At 36.5% G+C, this 23,738-nt stretch overlaps 1 protein-coding gene across 6 annotated transcripts in view; it reads left to right on the top strand.

Moving 5' to 3' along the window:
• The window catches only part of LOC106156982 (uncharacterized), a 54,732-nt gene that overhangs the window by 22,839 nt on the left and 8,155 nt on the right, over positions 1-23,738 (top strand). For all 6 annotated transcript variants that reach the window (XM_087009405.1, XM_087009400.1, XM_087009402.1 and 3 more), the window contains 5 exons: positions 20,201-20,417; positions 21,127-21,258; positions 21,724-21,867; positions 22,054-22,333; positions 23,565-23,697. In XM_087009405.1, coding sequence (XP_086865531.1) covers positions 20,201-20,417; positions 21,127-21,258; positions 21,724-21,867; positions 22,054-22,333; positions 23,565-23,697 — 906 coding nt within the window. The remainder of the gene's footprint in view (positions 1-20,200; positions 20,418-21,126; positions 21,259-21,723; positions 21,868-22,053; positions 22,334-23,564; positions 23,698-23,738) is intronic.

The following is a 23,738-nucleotide window of genomic DNA, read 5'->3' on the forward strand; positions in this document are numbered from 1 at the left end:
ATTGCATTAAATGTTCTCAGCTGGTTTCTGAAACCAAGGAGTCTATATATACGTATATCAGGTCGTAGCTGCAATTTACACTGTATACACTAGCCCCATACTGTGAATGGAGAGGATCCTGTGAGGAGGCCTTAACGTGGGCTTTGGAAGTAGTCAAAGAAGAAATTGCTCAATAGCTCAAGGAAACTGCAGGGGCACTTTGTATATCTTGCTACATCTTTGGGATTTATGGAAACTTTTAGAACTTCAATAGCAGTGGAATAGAGCAGTTTTTACTTATTGCTGTGACTTTGTGGTTAACATAAGGTTTAACCATGTCACTACCCCAGGTGGCTGGATCAGTGTTCAACTTTAACATGGATTTCAGTGTTAATCTCATGTTTTGATACAGCCACTAGAAAATTTGGATTTACATAAGATTACACTGTATCACACACGTGCAAAGACCTTCAGTTGAATAGAAAACCACCATCATGCATAAATTTTACTTCTAGTGGGATTAAAAATGACTGATCACTTTTGAATTGACTAAAACGTGCTTGATTCATGGGGCAATAAGTGTTTTCAAGTAGTTAAGGTTTTGGTAATCATTATTCTGCCTGAGAAAGGAATACATAAGTACACATGTACAATCTACGGACTAGGAACTTAAGAGTTGATCTCCATAAAAATTCACGCGTGACAAATGAATGTGGCTTCCTGCTGTTATGTTTCCTTTAATGGCTGAATTTGTGTCCCAAGGACAGAAGACTTCATTGTTTTACTTTTTTATTGGAAGAACCTGTGTTCATGCATACTTTAACATAAAACATAGCTTGTGACTAGACAAGCTGATGATTTTTGTAATGTGATTTGTCTTCAAGAAATTTACATGAGAGAGATGTACATTTGCTTATAAAACAATGGATTCAGCAACCAAGTCTGAAAAACAGCAAGTACCTTCCCAGGCTCAGGACTTGAGATGCTCTTCTGCCTCGTAGAAGTCATGTAAGTCATCTGTTGATGGATATCTTGGAGATAAGACATCAGATTTGATATCCAATGTGGAATGTTCAGGTCACTACAGAAACAGTGGGAGTATGATACTTCTGTAGATTAATACACCAGAGGATTTGTTCTGTGATGTCTTCTTTCCATCCCAGGCTATCATTGGTGGGGTCATGTCCTGTTTTTTTCATACTTGACTGTTTATTTCTACTTAATTTTAAAGGTAATGGTTTTCACAGAGGACAGTGTCAAACAAGATTTTTTTAAATTTGGGCATGCAAGAATTTTATATATGATGGTTTGTTTTATCATGTTGAAAACATTGGAAAGAAACAAACACTTTTTGTTTATTCCCTGTGGAAATGATGTTTTTTGAAAGAATGTCATTAATGCTATACACTGCAGTGGTGTATATAAACCAGCCCTTTTTGAGGACATCTCATAAACAGAGCTAACCAGCGCCATAGAAATAACCTTCATCAATGAGGCAAGGTGTGAAAGGCGATAATGTGTTACCATCTCTTCTACAACTATATAATTTTGGATTAGATGCAATTTGTTACGATTTCTCCTATTAATGAAGAGAAGACACATAAAGCTTTACACATAGAAGTGCATGACATGCGGCATATATGTCAACACTGGGGTCAAAATGTTCATGACCCCATGCCCATTTAAAAGAAGATAATATATTATGCCCCTACCAAATTTAACTTGTACAATTTGAAGAAAAAGGGGCACTAAAAATTCAACCTAGGTCAAACGTACAAAGAAGTCACAGAAGTTACAAGGTGTTCGAGACAAAGATGGCTATAGAGAAGAAGGTTGGATTTAGGGAGAGGCTGTCTATTAGCTATGTGAGGCGGGCGTCTGTTAACTTGGCCAGCATGCTGCTGCAGGTGGGTTTGATGGACAAACTTTGTTTTTTTTTTTCACTAAAATCTTTGCTTCAAGTTATCTGTGTGTCATTTTTTTTCAGAATTTACTGAAAACTAAACTGTTGTATCTGCATACCTTTGCATATTTCAGTAGCATTTCCAGCTGTTAATTAAGTGCTTGGTATTTAATTCATTTTTATATGTATTTATATATTCATATATACTCATTATTATATTTCTGACACCCAGGGTCTTGAACCGCTTGTAGACTAGCTGTCTCTGATACCCCTGATATTTTTTAATATATGTCATATGTCAATCTTTCTTATACAATATTTCTCTATAGAGGTGCCTCAAATTTCAGATTTCAGTATTTATTTATTTTTGAGAAACTTCTTTTGACTCACACCTTGAATTCTAAAACAGCTCTGGAATTTCAAAGGAAGAAAAGGTGTCCTAACCGTCCCGGGGGTTTTTGAGGTGTGTTTCAATATTTATAATGAATTGTTCCTATTTGAAAGGGGCATGGCATGCTTTTGATGGTGGAAATGTAAGGAGATTTAAGGTAGTGTTCACAAACTGTCTCAGTTGAACCATTAATGGACTAAGTGACATCACTGGATGGGTGCAGTACATGGAGCACCTTTCTCAACCTGGATCTTAAAACCACATGCTAAAAAGAAAAGGTCATTCGGAGACAGAGGCCCTTCTTACATTGAGTCAGTTTTCTGTACTGCAGAACTTTGAATGGTCCTTATGCTATGAGGGGCTTTATTCCCTTTCACAAACCCCAATGTACCAGTAGATGAACTTAGCTGACTGTGTGTGTGTGTGTGTGTGTGCGCTTGTTTGTGAGCTTCCTTTAGGTAACTTTCTCACATAATACCCAGGCAATTGCCCATCTCTCAAACTGGAATGTTTCGGAAAACAATACTATTCAATGTGTAAAAGTCCCACTTACAAGGATAAGATCATGTTAGGCAATTCCAGGTCTAAGTGAGACCTGATGTGAACTCACATGTAGTCAGTCTAAGGACATGGGTCACCCACTGATATCACATACACATACCTGAGGTGGGGGAGGCCTTTCTGTAGAAAGGAGGCGGTACAGTCAAGTAACTCAGAGAACTCAACAACAGATTTCCCTTCTCCAGATTCTTGGTATTGACTTGAAAGTAGCCTCATTGTTCAGAAATGTTTTATTTTAATCCCTAAGTAAACTAGATGACTGATTGAGACTGAAACTGGTGATTGATGAACTAGTCATTAGGTGTTTATCGGGAGGATTCAGTTAATTGGGTCAGTTAACAAGTGATTTCATGCTTGATTGGATAGCAGTGGAGTGATTTGCTTTGATTGGACCATTACTATTCAAATACAACTTTACAGCAACACATATATAGAAAGGGTTATGTATGGAAAGGTACTACATTGGCATGTTGGGATATGGCAATTTTACGGAATATCTGAACTTTGGTATCGAGTAGAGATGGTGTATGAGGTTCAGTGACACTGGAATCGGAGAATTAAGTTTTGATGATTCTGGAAATGGATTTTCAGATGACTTAATTTTGTCGTATTTGTTCAAATTAGTAGGGGGTGTGTGACTCAATTTATGTATTGAATCTGACTGACTCATAAGCGACAGCAGGATTTAACACCAATTACGAAATCACTGTCACCAGGAGCAGAGCGACAGCATTTTCACAAGTTTCAAAATTACCTACACGAAGGTGTTGCGCAACTTAACCACTGTTTGCACTTTGACAGTTTGGGAGAAGAAAACGGTGTCTGTAAAACTTTAAGTTAATAATGGACCTTCATGTGCTGTGATTTTAACAGAGCATTAGCTGAGGGTACGTAACATTCAGTGTGTTTTTTTGCTGAAGATAGTGAAGACAAGACAGCTAACCAATTCTGGAAATAATAACCCTATTTGAGAGCCCCGGCCTCCACTTCCACTGGGATATGCGAGTGCTGAAGTCAGAGAAGATCTCTGTAGAAATTAACGGAAATTAACCTTATTAGAGAATACTTTTCAGAAGATCGAGGGATTAATACAAGAACTGGAATTATCCTAGGGATACCTGTCAGTCAAAATGAATACAATGCATAAATCATTCACTGTCACAAGTCTTCAAGGACTGCTGACAAAGTTTGTAGAGGTATGTACGTCAAAAGTTTGTATACAAAGGTGTCTATTTCTGTCCAGGTTTTGCTTTCCAGGTAATTTATGGTATACAAGTACACGCATATTATACCTACAGTAGCCATTAAAGGTTATCATGTTTATTTTCTTTTCTTGTAACTGTAGATTACTTCAAAGCATGGGTTTTCTTTCCATAATTTCTTATTTGAGTGTTTTCCCTACCCTCATCACTGTAATATGTTCTCAAGTCTTATTTCACAGTCACTCACCATTGCTGTTGTAGACAGATCTCCAGTGTTGTAACTGTTTACTGGACTGTTTGACCAGATGTTTAATACATTTCTCAACAGAAAGTGAAACCTTAAACTGAGCTTAATCCACTACCCTCCATCACAGACAAACAACAACTTGTACTTACTGAGTACATGATTTTAATCTGATTTTTAAAATGTGAATTAGTATTCTCTTGTTGTTGTTTAACCATGAGGGGTTCTCAGAATATCCAGAATATTAAGGCAGTCTAGTAAAAAGGGGAAATGAATAATAAAGGACTGGAGTATTTGTAATCAGAAAGAAAATTGAAAGAAAAAAATATTTTTTCTGCTTATGATTTGTCCAATGCAATCGAAATCCAAGGCTCTTTCCTATCATCATGGTGTAACACTTATAGTCTTGCATTTACTGTATTCTCAGCATATCCTGAAATTACATTTGAAATATGTAGATTGTATTGATAAAAATCAAATTAGGAAGTCCATAATAAACACAATATTCTTACCAGGAAGGAAAGGGCAGGTACTCTGTCCAGAGGCTCACCCCAGTTTTACCATTCTACATGTGTAAGGGTGACCTTTTACCAACAGATCCTCAAAACATGTGGCTATTGATCTACTAGTAGGCAACTGAGAGGTCTTTGTGCAGATGCATAGTTTGATACCAGTATTGCATCCACAGTTATGATTTCACTGGTATACATATTAGATCTATGATATTAAAACCCACAAGGTAAGCATTTATTTAGAACAGTCTTATGGGAGAAATATAAAATGGTGATTTTATTTGTCTTATGAGGTTTTAAGTACCGGTATAGGAATGGGAATAGTTGCCTGTACTAGTATTGATTAAGGCAAAGATAATTGTCTTCTGCTTGTATTGTATGTTGTTTCATTAACTGATATATGTACCAGTAGTACGATAGATGAAGTGCTTCTTCTGGTAAGTCAGGTTCTTGGAAAAAAAAATATTTGTAGAAATCTTTGAAGAAAACTTAAAGCAAAAATCTGAAGGGCATCAAATAAACCATGTACTTAGTGTCGGATAAGAGGGTGTTTTTTTATATTTTTAAGTTTAAAGCTGTCTGTGTTGCATGCAGTAATCATTGGTGGTAAAAATAGTTTAAACTCGTGACTTAGCTTGTGTGCTGGTTTTGGTTTTTGGTGCTCTACTGTTCTCTGCTTTTTTTTTCTTTATGGAAAAACTAAATCTGAAGGTCACGATATGAAACAGCATGATGTAGACAAACATATTAAGTGAAAAGGAATTTATGTCAAATTACTCTTTCTGGGTCAGATGGACTGTTTCTGCTGGTGACTTCAACTCTGTGCATTTACACGATTTTTAAATTAACTTTAGGACAGACTGGCATTGTTTACAGGTGTTTTTCTGTTGTTCATAAGGCATTATAGGCAATAGATGATCTACCAGTACATTACTAGTATTGGAGTACTGTCCTGTTGACAACCCTGTAACTGACTGGCCCCCAGTGTTGAGCAGCTCAACCTCAGGCACTTACAGCTAGTATTTCCTACTTTCTAGTCTGGAGGCATGTGGAGCTTGTAATACTGTGGTTTTAACACAAGTTGTTAATGTCAATACCCATTACTCGGATTACTGCATGCTAACTACCATAACTATACAGGCCTGTCTGCATATATATATATATTTGTATATACTACAGGGGAGTTCGAGAGGGGGGGGTAGGATTTGAAAAAACTGCCTTTTGAAACAGTGTATGGCCCTTTACAATGTGTTCAGTATGCTAGTAATTAAGGTGCAGAATTTCTGAGGAAGTTCTGAGGGAGCTTCATTTCTAAATTGCCCTAGATCACGAGTTAAAATTTTCGTAAGAAATGTAAATGGAATATATATTTACAAGTAGGGGAAGTGGATAAAAAAAGTTAAGTGTTTGAGTTGTGTTTATTCCAGTATTATAGCTAAAAGACACTGATGTGAAGTGATACTTCCCTGTTAGAAATGACTACCTTGACTCTACCTGGCAGGTGCTATAATACTGATATGCTGGTTAGTAAGTGTAGAGATCAGAGAAATGTTTATGTTGGACTATGTTACAAAACACCTGTGAGATTACTGGTACAGGTGTATGGAGAGGAATACCAGGGAAGATTACACCTATCTGTTATATAATATCAGAGTTATATAGCCAGTTTAAAAAAAAAAAATTAAAAAAAATAAAAAAAATATTTATTAATTAATTTATTTATTTATTTACCTCATAATGATAATGATTTTGATAAAAATTATAATTGGGCATGGGTGGAAAAATGGAAGGATCACATATGTTCCAAAAAATTACTCTTACGTTTGATTGCAATTAAGCTGTTTGTTTGATGTAACTTTATACCATTAGGACAATTAGGCCAGGAGAATATAGCATAATATATATTTATACATACAATATTACAGAGAATCTTGATTGCAGTCATATTTATGTGTAAAAGAGATGTATCTCGGTGTTTATGCTTGTGCCATAGCTGTTTACCAAGACTCCAGTCCTGTGCACACTGGATCATTATCTGAGCAAACAACACATTATCAGGAACACTACTTTACTTGATTGCAATCGAGAGGTATCGCTCACATGTGATAAAGAGGTGGTACAATTGCAGTCGGACAGTTATGTAAGTAGATCAACACAAAGATTAATACCTTGTCAGATTAAATGATGATCCAAGGTAAACTGAACAATACTGATAAACAACAGGGGCCTTCTGAGGTGCTGGGTCTGATCTCATTGTGCGGACAAACTTCTCTGATCCTCCTTTTAGCCAGGTTATTATAAATGTTTCCCCAGCATAAACCATTTATTTAATTGGCAAAGTTTAGATTTTCAGCTACACAATTGACAAGGTGGAGATGATGTTTTATTTTGCGGAAGCAATGCATAGATGATGAAAATGGATATGATGTAAAATAATTTTAGGATGCGGTGGGTACACTTTCAAAAATTGTTGGTACCAGATAATCTTTGCTCCTCCAGAAAAAGTGCTTCTCCCATCATCAATTTTTGCCTCCCACTTTTTTTTTCTTACAGAATAGTGGCTCTGTCTCTAATTAGAAAATGCCTCAGTATTAAGAAATTAATCATTTTAATAAAATGTTTATCAAGTAAGGAGAAGAAAAAAAAAAACAAACAAAAAAACAGGTCTTCAGAGATTGCCTGTAGTCAGAGTTTAATAACTTCGCAGAGGGGCGTCACTTGTGGCAATCCTCACCTGTCTTGCGCAATTTGCTGCTTTTCCTCTGAAGTTGAAAACTTGTTCCAACTATTTAGCATGCATACAAATGTCTACCTTGTATGTCAAAGCAAACAGATGACTTTTCTTCTACTTAATTCCTCCTTGTTTGCATTTTAAAAAGGGGGAGCTCAAAATTGGACTTGACCTCATGTTACACCTTGACAACTATGTAAATACAGCCTCCGAAAGTGGTATTTCTGTAATAAATTAAACGTATGCGCTGGCCGCATATTTTGCCTAATGCAGGATAAGCGGGGGTAGGATCCATTAGCATATTAAAAACATATCCATTATGTGGAAGTAGCACAACAGACTGGAGTGCAGTGATGACAACAGCAAGGCAGCTATCACCTTGAGGCAGGAGTCCTAGCTGTACCTGTATATGAACCCTCTGTGGGTCCTCTCAGTTTAAAGTCCTTATCTACCTTGATACAGGTACCCACATATAAGTAGCACACAGGAACACACTGAGATCACACACAGGGCTAGTGGCTGCTACTGAGAGGGCCAGGAAAATACCAGGACTCGCATCAATTTGTCACCACGTCCTTCCTGATCTTGAGGCTCTCGCTCTCGACTTACTTCAAAGGAGAGGAGATCACTGGCGACACAGACACATGAATGAGCTTAGTGAAATGAGGCAGAAATGGAGAGTCATGAGAAGAGAGTGAAAAAGTACCAGGATCCAGCCTCCAAAAAGGAGTCTGAATCAGTGGAATGGGTCCCCCTGGTGCTGAGCAAGTTGTTTTCTGTAAGTTGTGCTTGTCATTTGTGGAAGTTCTTGAATAGATGGTGGTGAACTTACATTGTACATTGAAAGAATGACTCTGCCAGATTTAGATACTACTAGTTTATATCTTCCTTTGGACAAAGCCATACTGGAATACCACTGGTTTTTGTCCTTTTAAGTATAACATAAAGTGTCCAAGAAGTTATTGTACACAGGTTTAAAAGATTTAGAATGTTAGATTATTTGTGTAAAGACTCCTCTGAGATTATGCATTCAGGCCAAGCCTAGACATGTTGTACTGTATGCTTAGTCCTTGATGTTCTTTAGTCCCCGTGTTAACTTAATTGACTATACAAATGAGCTGATGCATTGTGCTGGGAAGTTCAAGCACAGGTTTTACCTGTATTTATCAACATAATAAATGGTGTTCTACAAGAGGCAAAGTGCAGGGATGGAGGTTTTGTCTGTGAGAGAGGATGAGGTTCAATGGAAATTCCACTTATTGTGCATCCTATTGGGAAAGTTTTCTGGCTGAGTTGATAAATTATTAGTAAAATTGGGACAGGAAGTGGTGGCCTTGTCCTCTGTCCCAGTATGTACGCATGTTGTATATAAAAACATGGCCCATGTTATTTGATTAAGGAATTATTTGCCCTTGATTTGATATAAACTGTGGAGCTCAGTGGGCCACAGTCTGCACTCTGTGACTCCACTTTGATAAAGCAGATTAAGAAATGTTACATTTTTTTTTTGTGGCATTTGATTGATGTTTTATACCTTTGTTTGTTTTATGATATGATTCTAAGTGAAAAAATATTCCATCAACTGTGGCATTCTCAAAGTGTAAACTTAACTTCTCAGCAATTAGCTGCAGAGACATTGGAGACAACAGAACCGTGCACAGGTATTAGTTGCAGAAAAACAGTCCTGAAATCACTTGTATTATCAAATGATGATTGAGAAAAACACGATTATAAGTACATGTAGGCGGTGGATGAGAGAAGGTTAAAAATGGGAACAGTGTGTCTGTATATTATTGATTTTCTGCTGCTGTCCCTTCATTTATAACTGAAATGTGTTAGGAGGTTTCGCCCACCACAACAATTCCATTTTCACTTCGCATTTTTCATTGCTGTATAATTTCAGTGCCACATGTGGAAAAGAAGTCCCATTCACAGCTGGCTCTTAACTAGGTTGCTTTATTTTAAAAAAAAGTAAAAAACAAAAGAGCCCCCCTCCCACCACCACCACCGACCCAACTCGGATTTAAAGTGCATGTAAGCATTCAGTAAGTTTGTAGCCATTCAAGTGGATTGCCTCAGGTATAGAGTAGATTAGTAGAAAATCCACTTCATTAAAATGAGTAGAAACACTCCACACCAAATATAGGGCTTGTTTTGTGGTGAGGACTTCACAGGAAATGTGCTGTTCACTAACATGCCTTTACTAAACCAATAACCAGGCGCAATGGATCCAAATGTAGCTGGCTCACCAGCCAAACAGCAATTTGACTTCTGCTCTATTGTTATGTTATTTTCCTAAAAAGCATCATATCACTTTGCTCATCAGCTAATGGGCAGTATTTCCAATCTTACAGTGTGATCATTATAAGCCTACCAAGGCAATTTCAAATGATGGGGTACATTGGCATTTTTTTCCAAAAGGTGGTTATGCCCCCTTTCCCCACCTTCAATACTTACAAACAAATGACTATTGTTGCTCTGTTCACATCAAAATGTTTAATGCAAAAAAAAAAAAAAAAAAAAAAAAAAAAAAAAAAAAAAAGACAATTGCAATTATGTGGTCTTATTGTTGCCAAATGTCATCATGTTGAATAAGGAATAGGAAAGATCAACTCCCCTGATTTTTATCTCGCTGAGGGATAGGCTTCTGATGATGATATATTTGTTTGTCTTGTCAACTTGGGAGTTTTTCAGGACATGAATAGTTAAAAAAGGATCTAAGATAAGGAATAGGATATCAAATTAATTATAACGATTGCCTGTAAATTCTGCAGATGTTTGTGATACTCAAGGGATCAACTGAACTCTTTTAGCAATCCAATATACTTAATATATAATAGAACTGGGGAATTTTTCAGTATGTGAATAGTGTAGAATCTAATATAGGAAGTGGTTCACATTGGATGTGATGATAATGAACTGAGAACTACATCCAGGTATTTATGAATGTCTTTGGGGGGGGGGGGGGGGGGGGGGTCAACTGAACTATTTCAGAGTCCACAATACAATAGTATACTTCTTTCTGTCTCATATTTTATGGCATTATAAATTTTCATTTCTATCAGATCAATAACAGGGCAGATAGTGTACTTTTACGCCACTTGTATGTGTGTTTTTCAATTTCTGGTATTTATTTTATTTGTATTATCTCATTGAATTATTATTATTATTATTATTATTATTATTATTATTATTATTATAAACTAACTCATTTGATGATAACTGTGTGGTTGTTTCATTCATGCTGTAAGTCATTTTCCATCATTATATATGACTGTTTACAGCCATGAAAAGTGCATATTATATATCATAGGTACTTGCTTAGAGAAGGTCAAGATCTTACGACACACAACATTTGTCCCTCCTCCACCTAGGCAAATGTTTGGTTACACTAATGGAGTATGTTGTTGGACAGGTGTAATAATGGTCATCTGAAGTGGAGCATGCTGTTCTCATATTTGTGACAATATTGTGAAGGACTGTTGCCTTTTAAAGGAGAATATTAAGTAGTTACTCTTGCATGTAATAAGATTTTAAAAAGAAGTTGTATTTGATTCTTTCACTCATCAAACATGCTGTGAACTTTGTCAAAGTTATTTCTTCTAAACTACTTCAAGACAATCTGAGGCTAGTTAACTAGGGAAAAATTGGTTGTAAAAAGCAAGAAAAGGGAACAGCAAAAACACATTAAATAATTATAGTTAATTAAGGTAAAGCAGCATGCACTGTGCAGTACTGAATTACCCTATACAATCTCTGCAGTGAAATTTCAACATCAGGTTATTTTTGGGGAAATAAATTTTTGATTTTAATATTATAATATTCAATTTGTTTATCTTTTCATAATAATTATTTTATTAAAATTAAGTAGGATAATTTGTTGGGAAAGCTCTTTACTCCATACATGTACAACACACACACTAGTACATGTACTAACAGGTAATAGACAGGTATTTGTAGCCCTAGGATAGAAAGGGGCACAGCATTAGTCACAGATAATCACATGTGATAATCAGCTACTTTTTGGGCCTTAAAAAGCTAACATTGTTCAAATATGGACAAACAGGACCTGGAGGAGAGACTGCGCAATTTTTGTGCCACCCTTGGACACAACTAAGATCTAATAAACGGATATTAGATCTTAGGACATAGTAACAAATTTTGTCCATGTGCCACCAGATTATTTTGTTGTGATAATAGAGAAGAAGAACATAACAGCAGGTGACTCGAGGGTCAGTTTTTTGGTAGACAGGTGAAATAGGCTGGACATATTGTTGTGTATCTGATTGAGGTGAGATAAACAACACTGAATTCAGTGAAGAGGGATCAGATCACAGGAGTCACCACTGTGAAGGAAGACAGAATATAAGTATTTTCAGGAGCTGAGGAGGGGCCATATTGAACTGTAACCAAAGTGTGCTGCCAGATTTTATGACGTGAAAATAGAGAAGAAGAACATCACAGTGGGGGACTCTATGGACAATCTTTTGATGGAGGTGTACATATTGCTGTGTACCTAGTTAGAGTGACATAAACTACTGATAGAGGAGGGGCCTATTTAGAATCGCCACCATAAAAAAATTGAGCCTTAGAGGTGTCATGTTGAACTGTAACTATTACAGTGGCACCACCTGATTACTCTGTTGTGAAAGTAGAAAACAAAGACCAGACAGCGGGTGACTCCAGGGATAAATAGTCTACCAAGGGCACTGGTCTTGATTGCAGGTAATTAGTGAATGCTGTGAATGAGCTAGGACAAAGACAGTTAGTGCACTGGCAGATGGGCACTTGGAGACCTGATTTGGACTAACTGTGGGAGATAGTGAATGAAGGTTTATTTCACAAACCATACCATTTGGATACTGCTGCATTTGCTACTCCAGCATGTGTGTTTTACCTGATGATTTTATGAGATGACAAAATGCTTTGTTTCTGAGTAGGATAGGAACTGTGTCGTTATGCTGGGAGGATATCATACAAGATTTATTGTACCAGACTGCCTATGTGCATTAGTGATTATGATTTAATAATTCTTAAAACTTCATTGATACCAGTACAGGATTAACCAGTCTACTCACACTGGATTAGAACTGTTACCACAATGGAGGATGTTATGAATGTTACCACGTGATATTTCAAAAACAAAGGAAGTAAGATTTGTGAAAGTTTTCATGTTTTGTTCTACGTTGCTGTAGAATTTAAAGAAATGAAAATACCCTAATAGAGGAGACACTGCCATCAGTTTGTAGAAATTTTCCTCAGCTCATTTTAAGGAAGCAGGAAATTTGGGCAGATCCGAAATTTTTGAATACGTGTCAGGAGGCATATGTAAATTACGCAACAGGACTGAAATCTCATGACCTTGAAAAAAATGTGTGCATCGGCCTATTGTATTTTAATGTAAGCTGAAGACCTTCACCAAATATGTGTCTAGAGAAAAATAAAAAAGGCTTCGTTGAATCATTAAATTAATTGGCAGTACAGATCAAGACAAGAATTCCCATATTTGTAAAAGGACGAAGTTTTATGCCATTATAAGAAAAAAATAGAACTAGAGAGACCCAAACACAGTCATTGAGTGGGGTTACATTATGCATAATTTTCCTGCCTAGGAGTCCAAGGTTGATTTCAAACCCAATCAACATTCCTGGAGACACTGGCATAGTAGAAACAGAATAATTGTGTCCCTCATAAATGTCTGGGTTCAAATCAACGTTTCTAGAGTCAGTCAGACATGAAATGAGCACACACTTTACTATGAAGTGGTTATAGGATATATGGTTACAGAGGAAGCCGAGTCTTTAAAAATAAATTTGTGTACGTGGACTGGCTGTTCAGTGACATGTGAAGATGGAATGTGTTTTCTTCTGAACGTGCATAAGATATTTAAGACTCTTCAAACTGGGATGACAGTAACCAGTGAGAACATTTGCGGAATACGTATGACATCTTGGATTGGTTCCCAGTTTCATTTTATTTTGACATACATGTAACTTTGACATAACTTTGGTTGGTAAAAAAGTTTACACATCGTTTGCACTCGCTGAAGTCCTCCATGGCTCCTGCATAATGCAACTTTTCATGCTTCTGGATCAGGGATGTGAATGTCATGTTAGACTTCCCTGGGTAAAGCAGTAGTTTTAACATTGTTTTGCTTACATCTTGGATCCATTCCCATTGCTAAAACGCATGTGATAAATGTTATAACTATTTCAGTCGTGGGAGTTTTTTTTATCGCATATGAACAGTTGACAAGCAGTCTTTGAAAAAAATTTCAAAACTGGGAGTTACATGTATGTCAAAATAGGAGTTGTACTTTTATAATTTATTGACAGGACAAAACTTATTCTATGAATTGAAGGAGGTGTGACACTGGTCCTCAGACACTGAAACTTATAGGAGGTGCTCTAGCTTTAAATGAGCCAAACTACCTGTTACCATCATAACTACAAACTACAACTGACTTTAATTTGTGATCAAGTTCATTTAGCAGTTTTGCCTTCTTTTTGACTGCTGTATATTGTGAGTTGTGATGGCCAAGGTAAAGGATATATCTCAGAGCAGGGATGAAGGGGAGGAGGCAGGGGGAGTCAGACAGGGACTACAGAGTGCTGTGTCTAACGAACACTGGATGGCATGGGCTGTAGCACTGTTTGCTGTGAGTTGAGGTCTTTAATTTTTTTGAAGTGTAGATGTCACAGTTTGGAGATCTTCTTTTTACAGTTGCTCATTGTTCACGGCTAATTAATATCCAGATGTTTGTGTTTTGTTGGATACCACTTGGTTTGTTTTCACTGGTGGTTTGAAGTATTAATCTTAAGTTAACTCATCATCTGAAATAACTTCAATATAAATATGCATAATCCATAGAACAGTCTTCACACGTACTCTCACATGCGCACACACACACACACACATGTGTGCAGGCGCGTCCGCGCAACCCAAATACCTTGATAAACTCACAAACTTAGACTTTATTTGATATGCATTGTGGATTGGAAATTCCAGTTTCAGGAGAGTGTTTAATATGCAAGTTTAGTTTGGTGGTAATTTAATGCTACATTATTTCGCGCAGCCTCAGTCACAAGACATTGGTTGATATGCACAGTCACGTTTATTTAAAATGTGTTTTTGTTTTCTTTTTTGTATTCATTCAATGAGTTACAAGCCTGATGCCAAGAGGGCTGCTGAAGTGCACCAGTTTTTGTATATTTATGTACTAATTAATCAATTTTACTTGCTATTTTTAAGCATTTGGTCACAACATGTGAGAGATTTTGAGTGTCATTATGTCACGATTTGTAAAAAGTAGTTTTCTCCTTAGACAGAAGTCTATATCAGTAGCTCCAGTTTACCAAGCACATTATTATTCAAACCAAGAATTTTCATATTGGTTAAGATTATGTGTTCTTTGGGGAAAAGGGGATGTTCTTTAGGGAAAAGGGGCTCCAGTCCCGTCAGCATGCATGGAAAGACCAGGTGTCCTATATTCCTACAGTTGAGCATAGGATCAACTAGCACAATTTCATTTTTTATCACAATCTGACACAGTCATCAGAAGACTATGACCTTGCAGTTCTGTAGAAAAGATAAGGTGTTTTGTTCATGTTGTGAAGAATGTAATCCAGTCTTGATGTTATTAATAGTAGAATGGCATATGAAGAAAGAGAAAGGCAATTATTGTGAAAAAAGGATAATATGTATGCAGGTCGGTAGTGATGGCAACCTTGCATATGATAATAGTTGGCTTGGATACATATGTTAAATGTATCCTGGATGCATGAGAATTTGAAAACTAAAACCGACAGGAATGTTTCTTTTTGCTATAGTTAGCGTTGTATCGAATGTTAGGATAAGCCCTAGAAATATTTATTTAGAAAAAAAGGAAAGGACTAAGCAAGGAGGAGAATGGTATCTTCTGCATGAGTGAAGAAAACAAGACAAGGTTCCCCAAAAGATTGTATGTCTTAAAAAATCAATCTTAACAGAGAGATAAACACACCTGATTGGACAGGGAGAGAAAGATGATTTATTTTGATGTAAAAATCCCTTCTCTCCAATCCAAGCTGGAACACAAGAGATTTCTATCTGTTCATTTGGTGCATCAAAGATAGATTGGAAATATCCAAGAAAGAGAAAAGAAAACACTGGACTAAATGTCAAGTGTTACTGCTGGCCTTTTATTCTGTAGTTGATAGATGCAACAGGAGACAAAAACTCCTACGTGAAAACTTTGATGTTAGTGTAGCAGTTAATGTAATGATTTTTTCCTCGACAGAAGGGGTATTGAGAAAAAACTTGATGTTGTTTTTTGGCTGTCTGCCTGCTCCTTCACAGTGACTGTAAATTCAAAGCATGCCTGTAAAATTTATGTATTAACCCTGTCAAAAATGATACTGCAGCAATAAGGTACTAATTAATTCTCTGTTTGCTATGAACTCTTGAAGTGTTTTGAACACATGGAGTCTTATTAGGCTCATCCGTTTGTGCTGAAAATAAATGCGTGCAAGCAAATAATCATATTGAGAGATGTGCAGGTATGGAATTTGAACCTCAGCAGTAGCACTTAACTAAATTGACTTATGTAGTAACAAAAAATTGACACACAGCATGAAATTCAATTATGCTGGTATAAAAACCACTTCCATGCCATTTTTTATTTGATTTTATAGACCTGTATACATGAGGTTACTCACCTGGCCTAGGCTCATACATATATATAATACTATGTGTACTTTTAGGTTTAGAGCACATTCAGAACAACAGACTAACAGATACACGGATCAAATATGGCAACCCACTAAAAAGCTTGCTGCTTAATTCCTAATTAGACATTGAATCTATAGATTCCCCTTGGGGATTACACAGTAAGCATTCAAGAAAAAAAGTTTTGAAACAATGCTGACAACAGGCCAGAACTATCTTCATATAGCCATTGTTAAAACAAGTCAGAGCTTCTCATTAGTGAATCTTACTCTTAAATTAGATGTCATATCGAGGTAGCAGGTATATTAAGCAAAAACCTCTACACTGGCAATTGTTCGATAAGGCTAGATAAAAGTAAAATGTCAGCTAAGGGCACTCTTTGTAAACAGTGTCAGTAGATGGAATTTATTTTTGTATTTAAAATATTTGATGTTTTATGAGCTTAACAGACAAATTTTAGGGTTGGTCAGGATTTTTCATTCATTATTTTTTCTTTCTTTTAGGGAGCGGGGGAAGGGGGAGTCTAAGCCACAATGTGAGCAGTTTAATAGTGTAAATAAACAGTGTAAATAAATAGTGTAAATAAACATTAAGATTTTTCCTGGAATCATTCTTAAATTTCTGCCACTTTTATGACCACTATAATACCTAATTTCCATTTGAAAAAAAAAAAAAAAGGAGTAAAAATCAGGTTTCTCAAAATGAGGGTTATTCGCACTGGTAAATCAACTTATCAGTATTGATTGGCCTAACGATGGCATTGTCACAGCAGATACTGGTGGTTGTGTGACTTCAGTCATACAGCTTACTGATTGAATGTTGTTCTTAATACAAAGAAAGGCTAAGATCAACTTAGGTCATTGCCATGGATGCAAGTGACATCTCTTTATCATGAAAAGTTGAGTTCGTGAAGCGTTTTTTATCTTTGTTTTCCAGAAACATCCTTATTACTTTACTTTGGCAGGATGAAATATGGATTCATTTAAACGTTATCTTAGTTATCTTACAGGAAACTGTTGAATTGACTTGAGGAAAATATCTTTTCTGATTCCAAAACCTGGGCACTGGTGCCAGAATATCTCGGCTGATTCTGATATATTGGTAAAGATTGCAAGGCATTGGCACTGATTTTTAGGGCAACTAGACAGTGATTTTAGACATTATCAGAATAACCCAACAGAAGTTGTTAGCAAATTTTTTTAAGTTGCAGCTGAGTATTGGGCTTGGGGAAAAGATTGACTTTATTAGAGGTGAGTGAGACATGCCAAACAGAATTCACATGAATAATTGGAGGATATAATATCAAAGCAGTTAAAGCACCAAGTAGTACATTCAATGATTATATAATGATGTATATTATGTGTCCTTTTTGATATGAAGTCCTTTACAAATGCTATTAGGATAAGAGTTATGTTGTTGACGTGCACATTAGTCTTGTATATCAATACCTTGTTACAAATACATGTAAACATGGTTTGTTCCCAGTTTAGAGTTGGTTTCAGCATCTACTTGTCTGTAAGATGCCTTGTAGTAAGACGTATGCAATAATTACACAGGTATGGCAGGGGATATTATTGGAAAAGATGGCCAGTTGCCAATAATTTTTATTACTAGTATAATATGTATGCAATACATTTTTAAAGAGGAAGGAGATGTTTTCATTTAAACTAAGGGAAGTAAGATACTAGTATGTACAAATACATTACATATTAATGAGTTGGGCAGAAAGTTTTTAAATAAAACTGATAGTAAGTAAACTTTAAGGAGAATTTAGGTGTATATCAGGGATCCAGGTTCTTGCTGATATCCATGTCTAAATGTTATGTGCATGGGATGTTGATATTTCTACCTGCATTTACGGTGCATTCCCTGTGGTGTTGTCTTGTAAATTGATAAGCAGAATCTGGCCTTTATTTTTCAGTGAAATGTGGTGTGCTTATAGATAATTTGACTTATATTTCATTTTTTTAATCTGTGTAAGGCTTACATAGCACTTTAGTTAAAATTGAGCAATCTTGTACCCAAGAAGTTATGATTTTACTCCATGAATTTATAGTCCAGAACCTTCATGTGAATGGCGTAGTAAAGATTTATGTTGGCCTAAAATTGCACATGTGGTGTTTAGCACCAAGTTGGATATATATGCAGGAGGTGGTGAGAGCTGGCATGTAAAAACCTTCTTTACAGCCTACTGGCAGGACCTCCAAAATGCTGGATCCTATGGTGGGGTTGAACATGAAGTGGGATGGGAGCAGGCGTTATTATAATGGCTACGGTTACAATAGCAGCCATAATATCAGTGAAAGCAATAGCAGTAACAGTTTGGAAAGATACCTGAAGTTTGGCAGTAATAGTAGTAGTAGTGAGGGGGATGGTCTTGATGGTGCCAGTGTGAGCAGCAGTAGTAGCAATAGCAGCAGAGCTCTATTGGAAAAATTTGCTGATGTGTATATGAAAGTCATGGTGGTAAGTATATAGTTTTTTTGTGTGTGTTCGCATAATAGATGTCTAATACCTATGCCAAGAAGGTTATGCTTTGACCTTTGTTAGTATTTTAAATTACAGCCCAACTCAAAATGTTATAGACAGAGGTTTTAATGATATTTTCTGGATAGGTCAGATATATGCTGATTTGGGTGTTGGTCAATTAATTAATTAATCAATTGATAATAATGAAAATTAAAAAAGCAGAAGTCTGTGCTCAGTAAGTGTTTTTCTGGTAATGTTACCTGTATGTGTAAATTTTTCTTTGATTTAGTTTAATTTAATACGGTTGAAATTTTCTCAGAAAGGATTTCAAATGGACATTAAATGTTGTGAATGATAAATAGGTATCGGTATGTGCAAGTGCATCTTTACTACCATACGTTATATTATGTGTTCATTCATATAATGGTCACACAAAGCTATGTCCAATGACAATTTTTGCTGTTTATTTGTGGATGTGTGAAATATTTTAAAGGGAATTTTTGATGTTTATGAAGTGTGTTTGTGTGTGTTTACATTTTTTGAGTGCAGGTGAAAGTGCTCAATAGCTGTGATGTTTACTGTGTACTAGTAGCTGATCAACTCATATAGATACTTGTAAGAAAAGGTCGGACTTATATATACGGGTAGTATACTAGACTTGCTGTGTGATCAAGCAAGATTCCATGGGATTAAAAGGAGAGTGGGGTCAGGAATAATGGCAGAAGAGCAAGTGTGGTGCAGCAACTAATGAAATCTGATTAAATTTATCCATAGATATTTCTGGGTATTTTTTCTCATTATAAGTCCTGTAGAATTAAGCTAATTTGTTTGCCGTGTCCTGATGCCATTATCTCTGCTTGGGTTCAATATATTGTTGACAGCAGGCCAATCAGATATGTAAGAATCATTCCTGTAGAAACATTCTGGGCGTTCCTTATTTCCTTGAAACATATGCTCTAGGAACAGACAGGTAGAAAAGTAAGAAGATATAAAGCTGTGTGCTAGTACAGAATAAAATGAGTTAGATGTTGGTGAGGTCTGAAATATGCCAACAGATGAACTGATTGCCCAGGTTGCAAAGTAATTATATAAGAAGATGAAAAAAAGGTATTAAGCTGTGTTCAGAATAAAATGATTTAGATGTTGGTCTGAAATATACCAACAGATGAACAGCTAGATTGCTGAAGTTGCAAAGAGATATCTGTATACTTTTCCAGACATGTAACAGCTTGGTATAAAACTGTTCTATCCAAGCAAACTACAGCAATAACAAAGTCATCCTTATATTTTATTTTTATTTTTATCAGGAAGGCATTTACCATAAGAGGGCATACACAATTCATATGGATATATTTCAGCTCATTAACTGTTAAATTTCTATGTAATATATCCAAATTTAATAATAACCAGGCATCCACTGGTTCTGAAATTAGGGTTACTATGGTAACAGATACACACCTGAACAACCTGACTAAAATGTGTCTACATTTTCATCTTCCCAGGGCCGGGATCAGAGCCAGACCGAGTCCGCCATGGAAGATTTCCGTGGCGTCATAGAGGCGGAAACAAGCTGGGCGGACGTCCACAGTGGAGAGGATGAAAACAAAGAGCGTGGCAACTGGACGAGTAGGGTGGAGTTCTTCCTGGCCTGCCTGGGGTATGCTGTGGGACTGGGAAACATATGGAGGTTTCCTTACCTTGTCTATAGGAACGGTGGAGGTAGGATAACAGTGATATTATAATGTTCATGTTAAAAAGAGCTCCTTTATAAAAACACCTATTTTAAAAGACTGTTGATTTATGTAAAAAAAAAGACCTCTTATGGGAAGCTAAGTTATCTATATGTGAAGAACACCAGTTATAAAAGATTGTTGGACAAATGATTCAAAGATTGAAGTGGTGATTTGATTTATTTGTCAGATGGAATGTAGTCAGGTAATGGGAAAATAATCCTGAGCAAGATTTTGGGCTGAAACATTTGATGTTATTGATGTTTTTTAATATAGATACAACATGCTTTGTGATGTAATGTATTTTTACAGGAATTTTGGGACTGTATGATCCCTTGGTTTATTGTAAGCAGATTTTTGGGTTCATTATGTTTTTTTTGTAAACATATCACGCAGTCTTGTACAGATTTATACTGGGCGTCAAGAAACAGAATTTGTATCTCTATAAGAAATATTTCTTAAAGCTGAATAGAATGTGGTAAACAACACAGATTGATGTATTCAGTGATAGATTGTCGCAATTTCCTATGTTTTTACCAAACGACCACAGCCTTTAGTGTCAGGAGGTAATTGCTAACTCCAATAAATCAGAAGAACTATCAACAAGAGCTCAGTAGCCTTTGCTATAAACCCATGAATTAGACACCTTTCATGCCCAGAGAGTGATAGATATCCTCATAACTTGTTCTCATTTTCAGGTGCTTTCTTCATTCCATTTGTAATCATGTTGTTGTTCATTGGAGTTCCTCTGTTCTACCTGGAGCTGGCGTTTGGGCAGTTTGCCAGCCTGGGGCCCATCACCATATGGAAGGTGTCGCCCATCTTTAAAGGTGGGTGTGCTGTAAACTCAGGGTTAATGTCTTCACATTTTCACCATCCTGTCATCATTATAATAATCAATATGATCATTATCTACAGTATGATCGTCAATGTGAAGATAAGCACCATCATCAATATTAGCATCGTTATCATGATCATGTACAACCATTATTCATTTCTTTGTGGGTCTTTTTTTTCTTTCCCTTATTTTAGTTTTTGCATCTGTTTACTGTTCAGAATTGTTAATCTTCTTTACTATTTGAATGTTTGTAAACAAATTTGTATAATGAGCCTTTTCAATATATTTTAATTGGAAATTAATTTTGAATTCAGAAAAGATGACTAATCTGAAACAATGAGATGTTCTCTAAATTATCATTATACTATCTATCTATCTATCTATCTATCTATCTATCTATCTATCTATATGGAATAGAAATTATTTTTATTAAAGAGATATTGTTATTATATTGTAGGAGTTGGATATGCCATGGTGATAGTCTCCAGTCTTGTTGCCATATACTACAATGTTATCATTGCCTGGACATTATATTACCTCTTTGCCTCCATGACTGCCGACTTGCCTTGGGCCCACTGTAATAATACATGGAATACACCCTGTAAGTTGACACATAAACAGTCTTTAATCTGTAATACTGGATGAAATGATGGTTGTGATTTTGTTGGGAGTCACCCTGAATAATTAAATTAAGTAACGTCAAGAATATGATAATAAATGTTATTGACGTTGATTGTGTAATGTATATTAAAATCAGATTTATTGTTTTCTTTCCATTTTCTTCCAGTGTGTTCAGAGAATGCCTACTCCATACAGTCCAACTTGACCACCACCACCACAGCAGCTCCTACTAAATCCACACCTCTCTCCTCAGTATTAACAGACAGCAACTTGACCTCCAGTCTCCCCAATATCTCCAGTGTTAACCTGGCTGCCTTCCTGGCCAGTAACACTACCCAGAGTCCAGATACAGAGGTGGACATAGGAGAGACCATCACCACAGCGATAACGGCTGTAGTTAACGCCACACTGCCACAGTTTAGGAGTCCCAGTGAGGAGTACTTCAGGTGAGTCCAGTTATACCACAGCTGGCACTACAAACAATAACGCCTTTATTTTAATTACAACTGGTGTAGGCTTGCCTGTATTTGAATGTCTTCAGTGCAGTCTATGGTCTTCTTTGTCCTCTTGTAGAAGAAATACAAGTGCAATTTTCTTAGTTCTTTGTTCAAAGTGCCATCCAAGGAAGAAGTCATTTACAAGCATATTTTGATGATGAAGAATATTTCAGGACAGGTTTGAAATGGAATAATTAAGAATCAATGAAGTATTGGTGGTGATCAATGAACTGATGACAATAATAATAATAATAATAATAATAATAATAATAATAATAATAATAATAACTGAGACAGAAGGCCTGATCATTGCTGCACAAGACCAGAGTCTGGCCACTAGAGCCTACCACCATCACATCATCAAAGATGGAACTGACCCACAATGTAGGATCTGTGGAAGATACGAAGAGACCATTGACCACATCATCTCAGGCTGCCCAGAACTGGCAAAGACAGAGTACATTCACCGACATAACAAAGCAGCAACCTACCTGCATTGGAAGATCTGCAGAGAATACAAGATCAAGACAGCTGACAAATGGTATGAACATCAGCCCAACACAGTCACTGAGAACAATGAGATCACCATCCTGTGGGACATGCCCATACAGACCGACAGAGAGATCAAAGCGAATAGACCAGATATCGTTATCAAGAACAAGAAAAACAAGGAATGCACCCTTATAGACATGGCAATACCATCAGAACGCAACACCTCTGTCAAAGTAACAGAAAAACTGTCAAAGTACAAGGACCTGGAGATCGAGATCAACAGAATGTGGGGTACAAAGACCATAACAATACCTGTGGTCATTGGAGCTCTGGGACTTGTGAAGAAGGGATTAGAGAAATACACCGACAAAATCCCTGGAAACATCAACATCCACGAAGTCCAGAAGATAGTTCTCCTCGGCACAACACACATACTACGAAGGGTGCTATCAATGAAGTAGAAAGGAACAACTACCCTCTAGCGCCTCAGGACCATTGTTTGGGCCCGGCTCTTTAGGACGTAATAAACAATGCAGAAAGAGACGACACATGATAATAATAATAATAATAATAAAGATGATGAAAATTAATTTCCCTTGGAAAAGGTCTGCACTCTCTGAGTGCTTCTCTAGTTCTTAAACAAATCATATTTCAGCCTAATAAACAAGTCTTTGTTTTATCATTCTAGTTTACATGTCCTCAGCAAGTCAGAAGGTATCCAGGATCTGGGTGGCATGAAGTGGCATATTCTACTGTGCCTTACTCTGGCATGGATATTAGTCTTTGTGTGCCTCATTAAAGGCATCAAATCTTCAGGAAAGGTAGAGTATGCTCCATTAGTGTGTGAATATTAGTCAGATGT

This window comes from Lingula anatina, chromosome 3, assembly GCF_051362555.1.
Source record: "Lingula anatina isolate TDL-2025a chromosome 3, LinAna3.0, whole genome shotgun sequence".
NCBI classification, from domain to species: Eukaryota; Metazoa; Brachiopoda; class Lingulata; order Lingulida; family Lingulidae; genus Lingula; species Lingula anatina.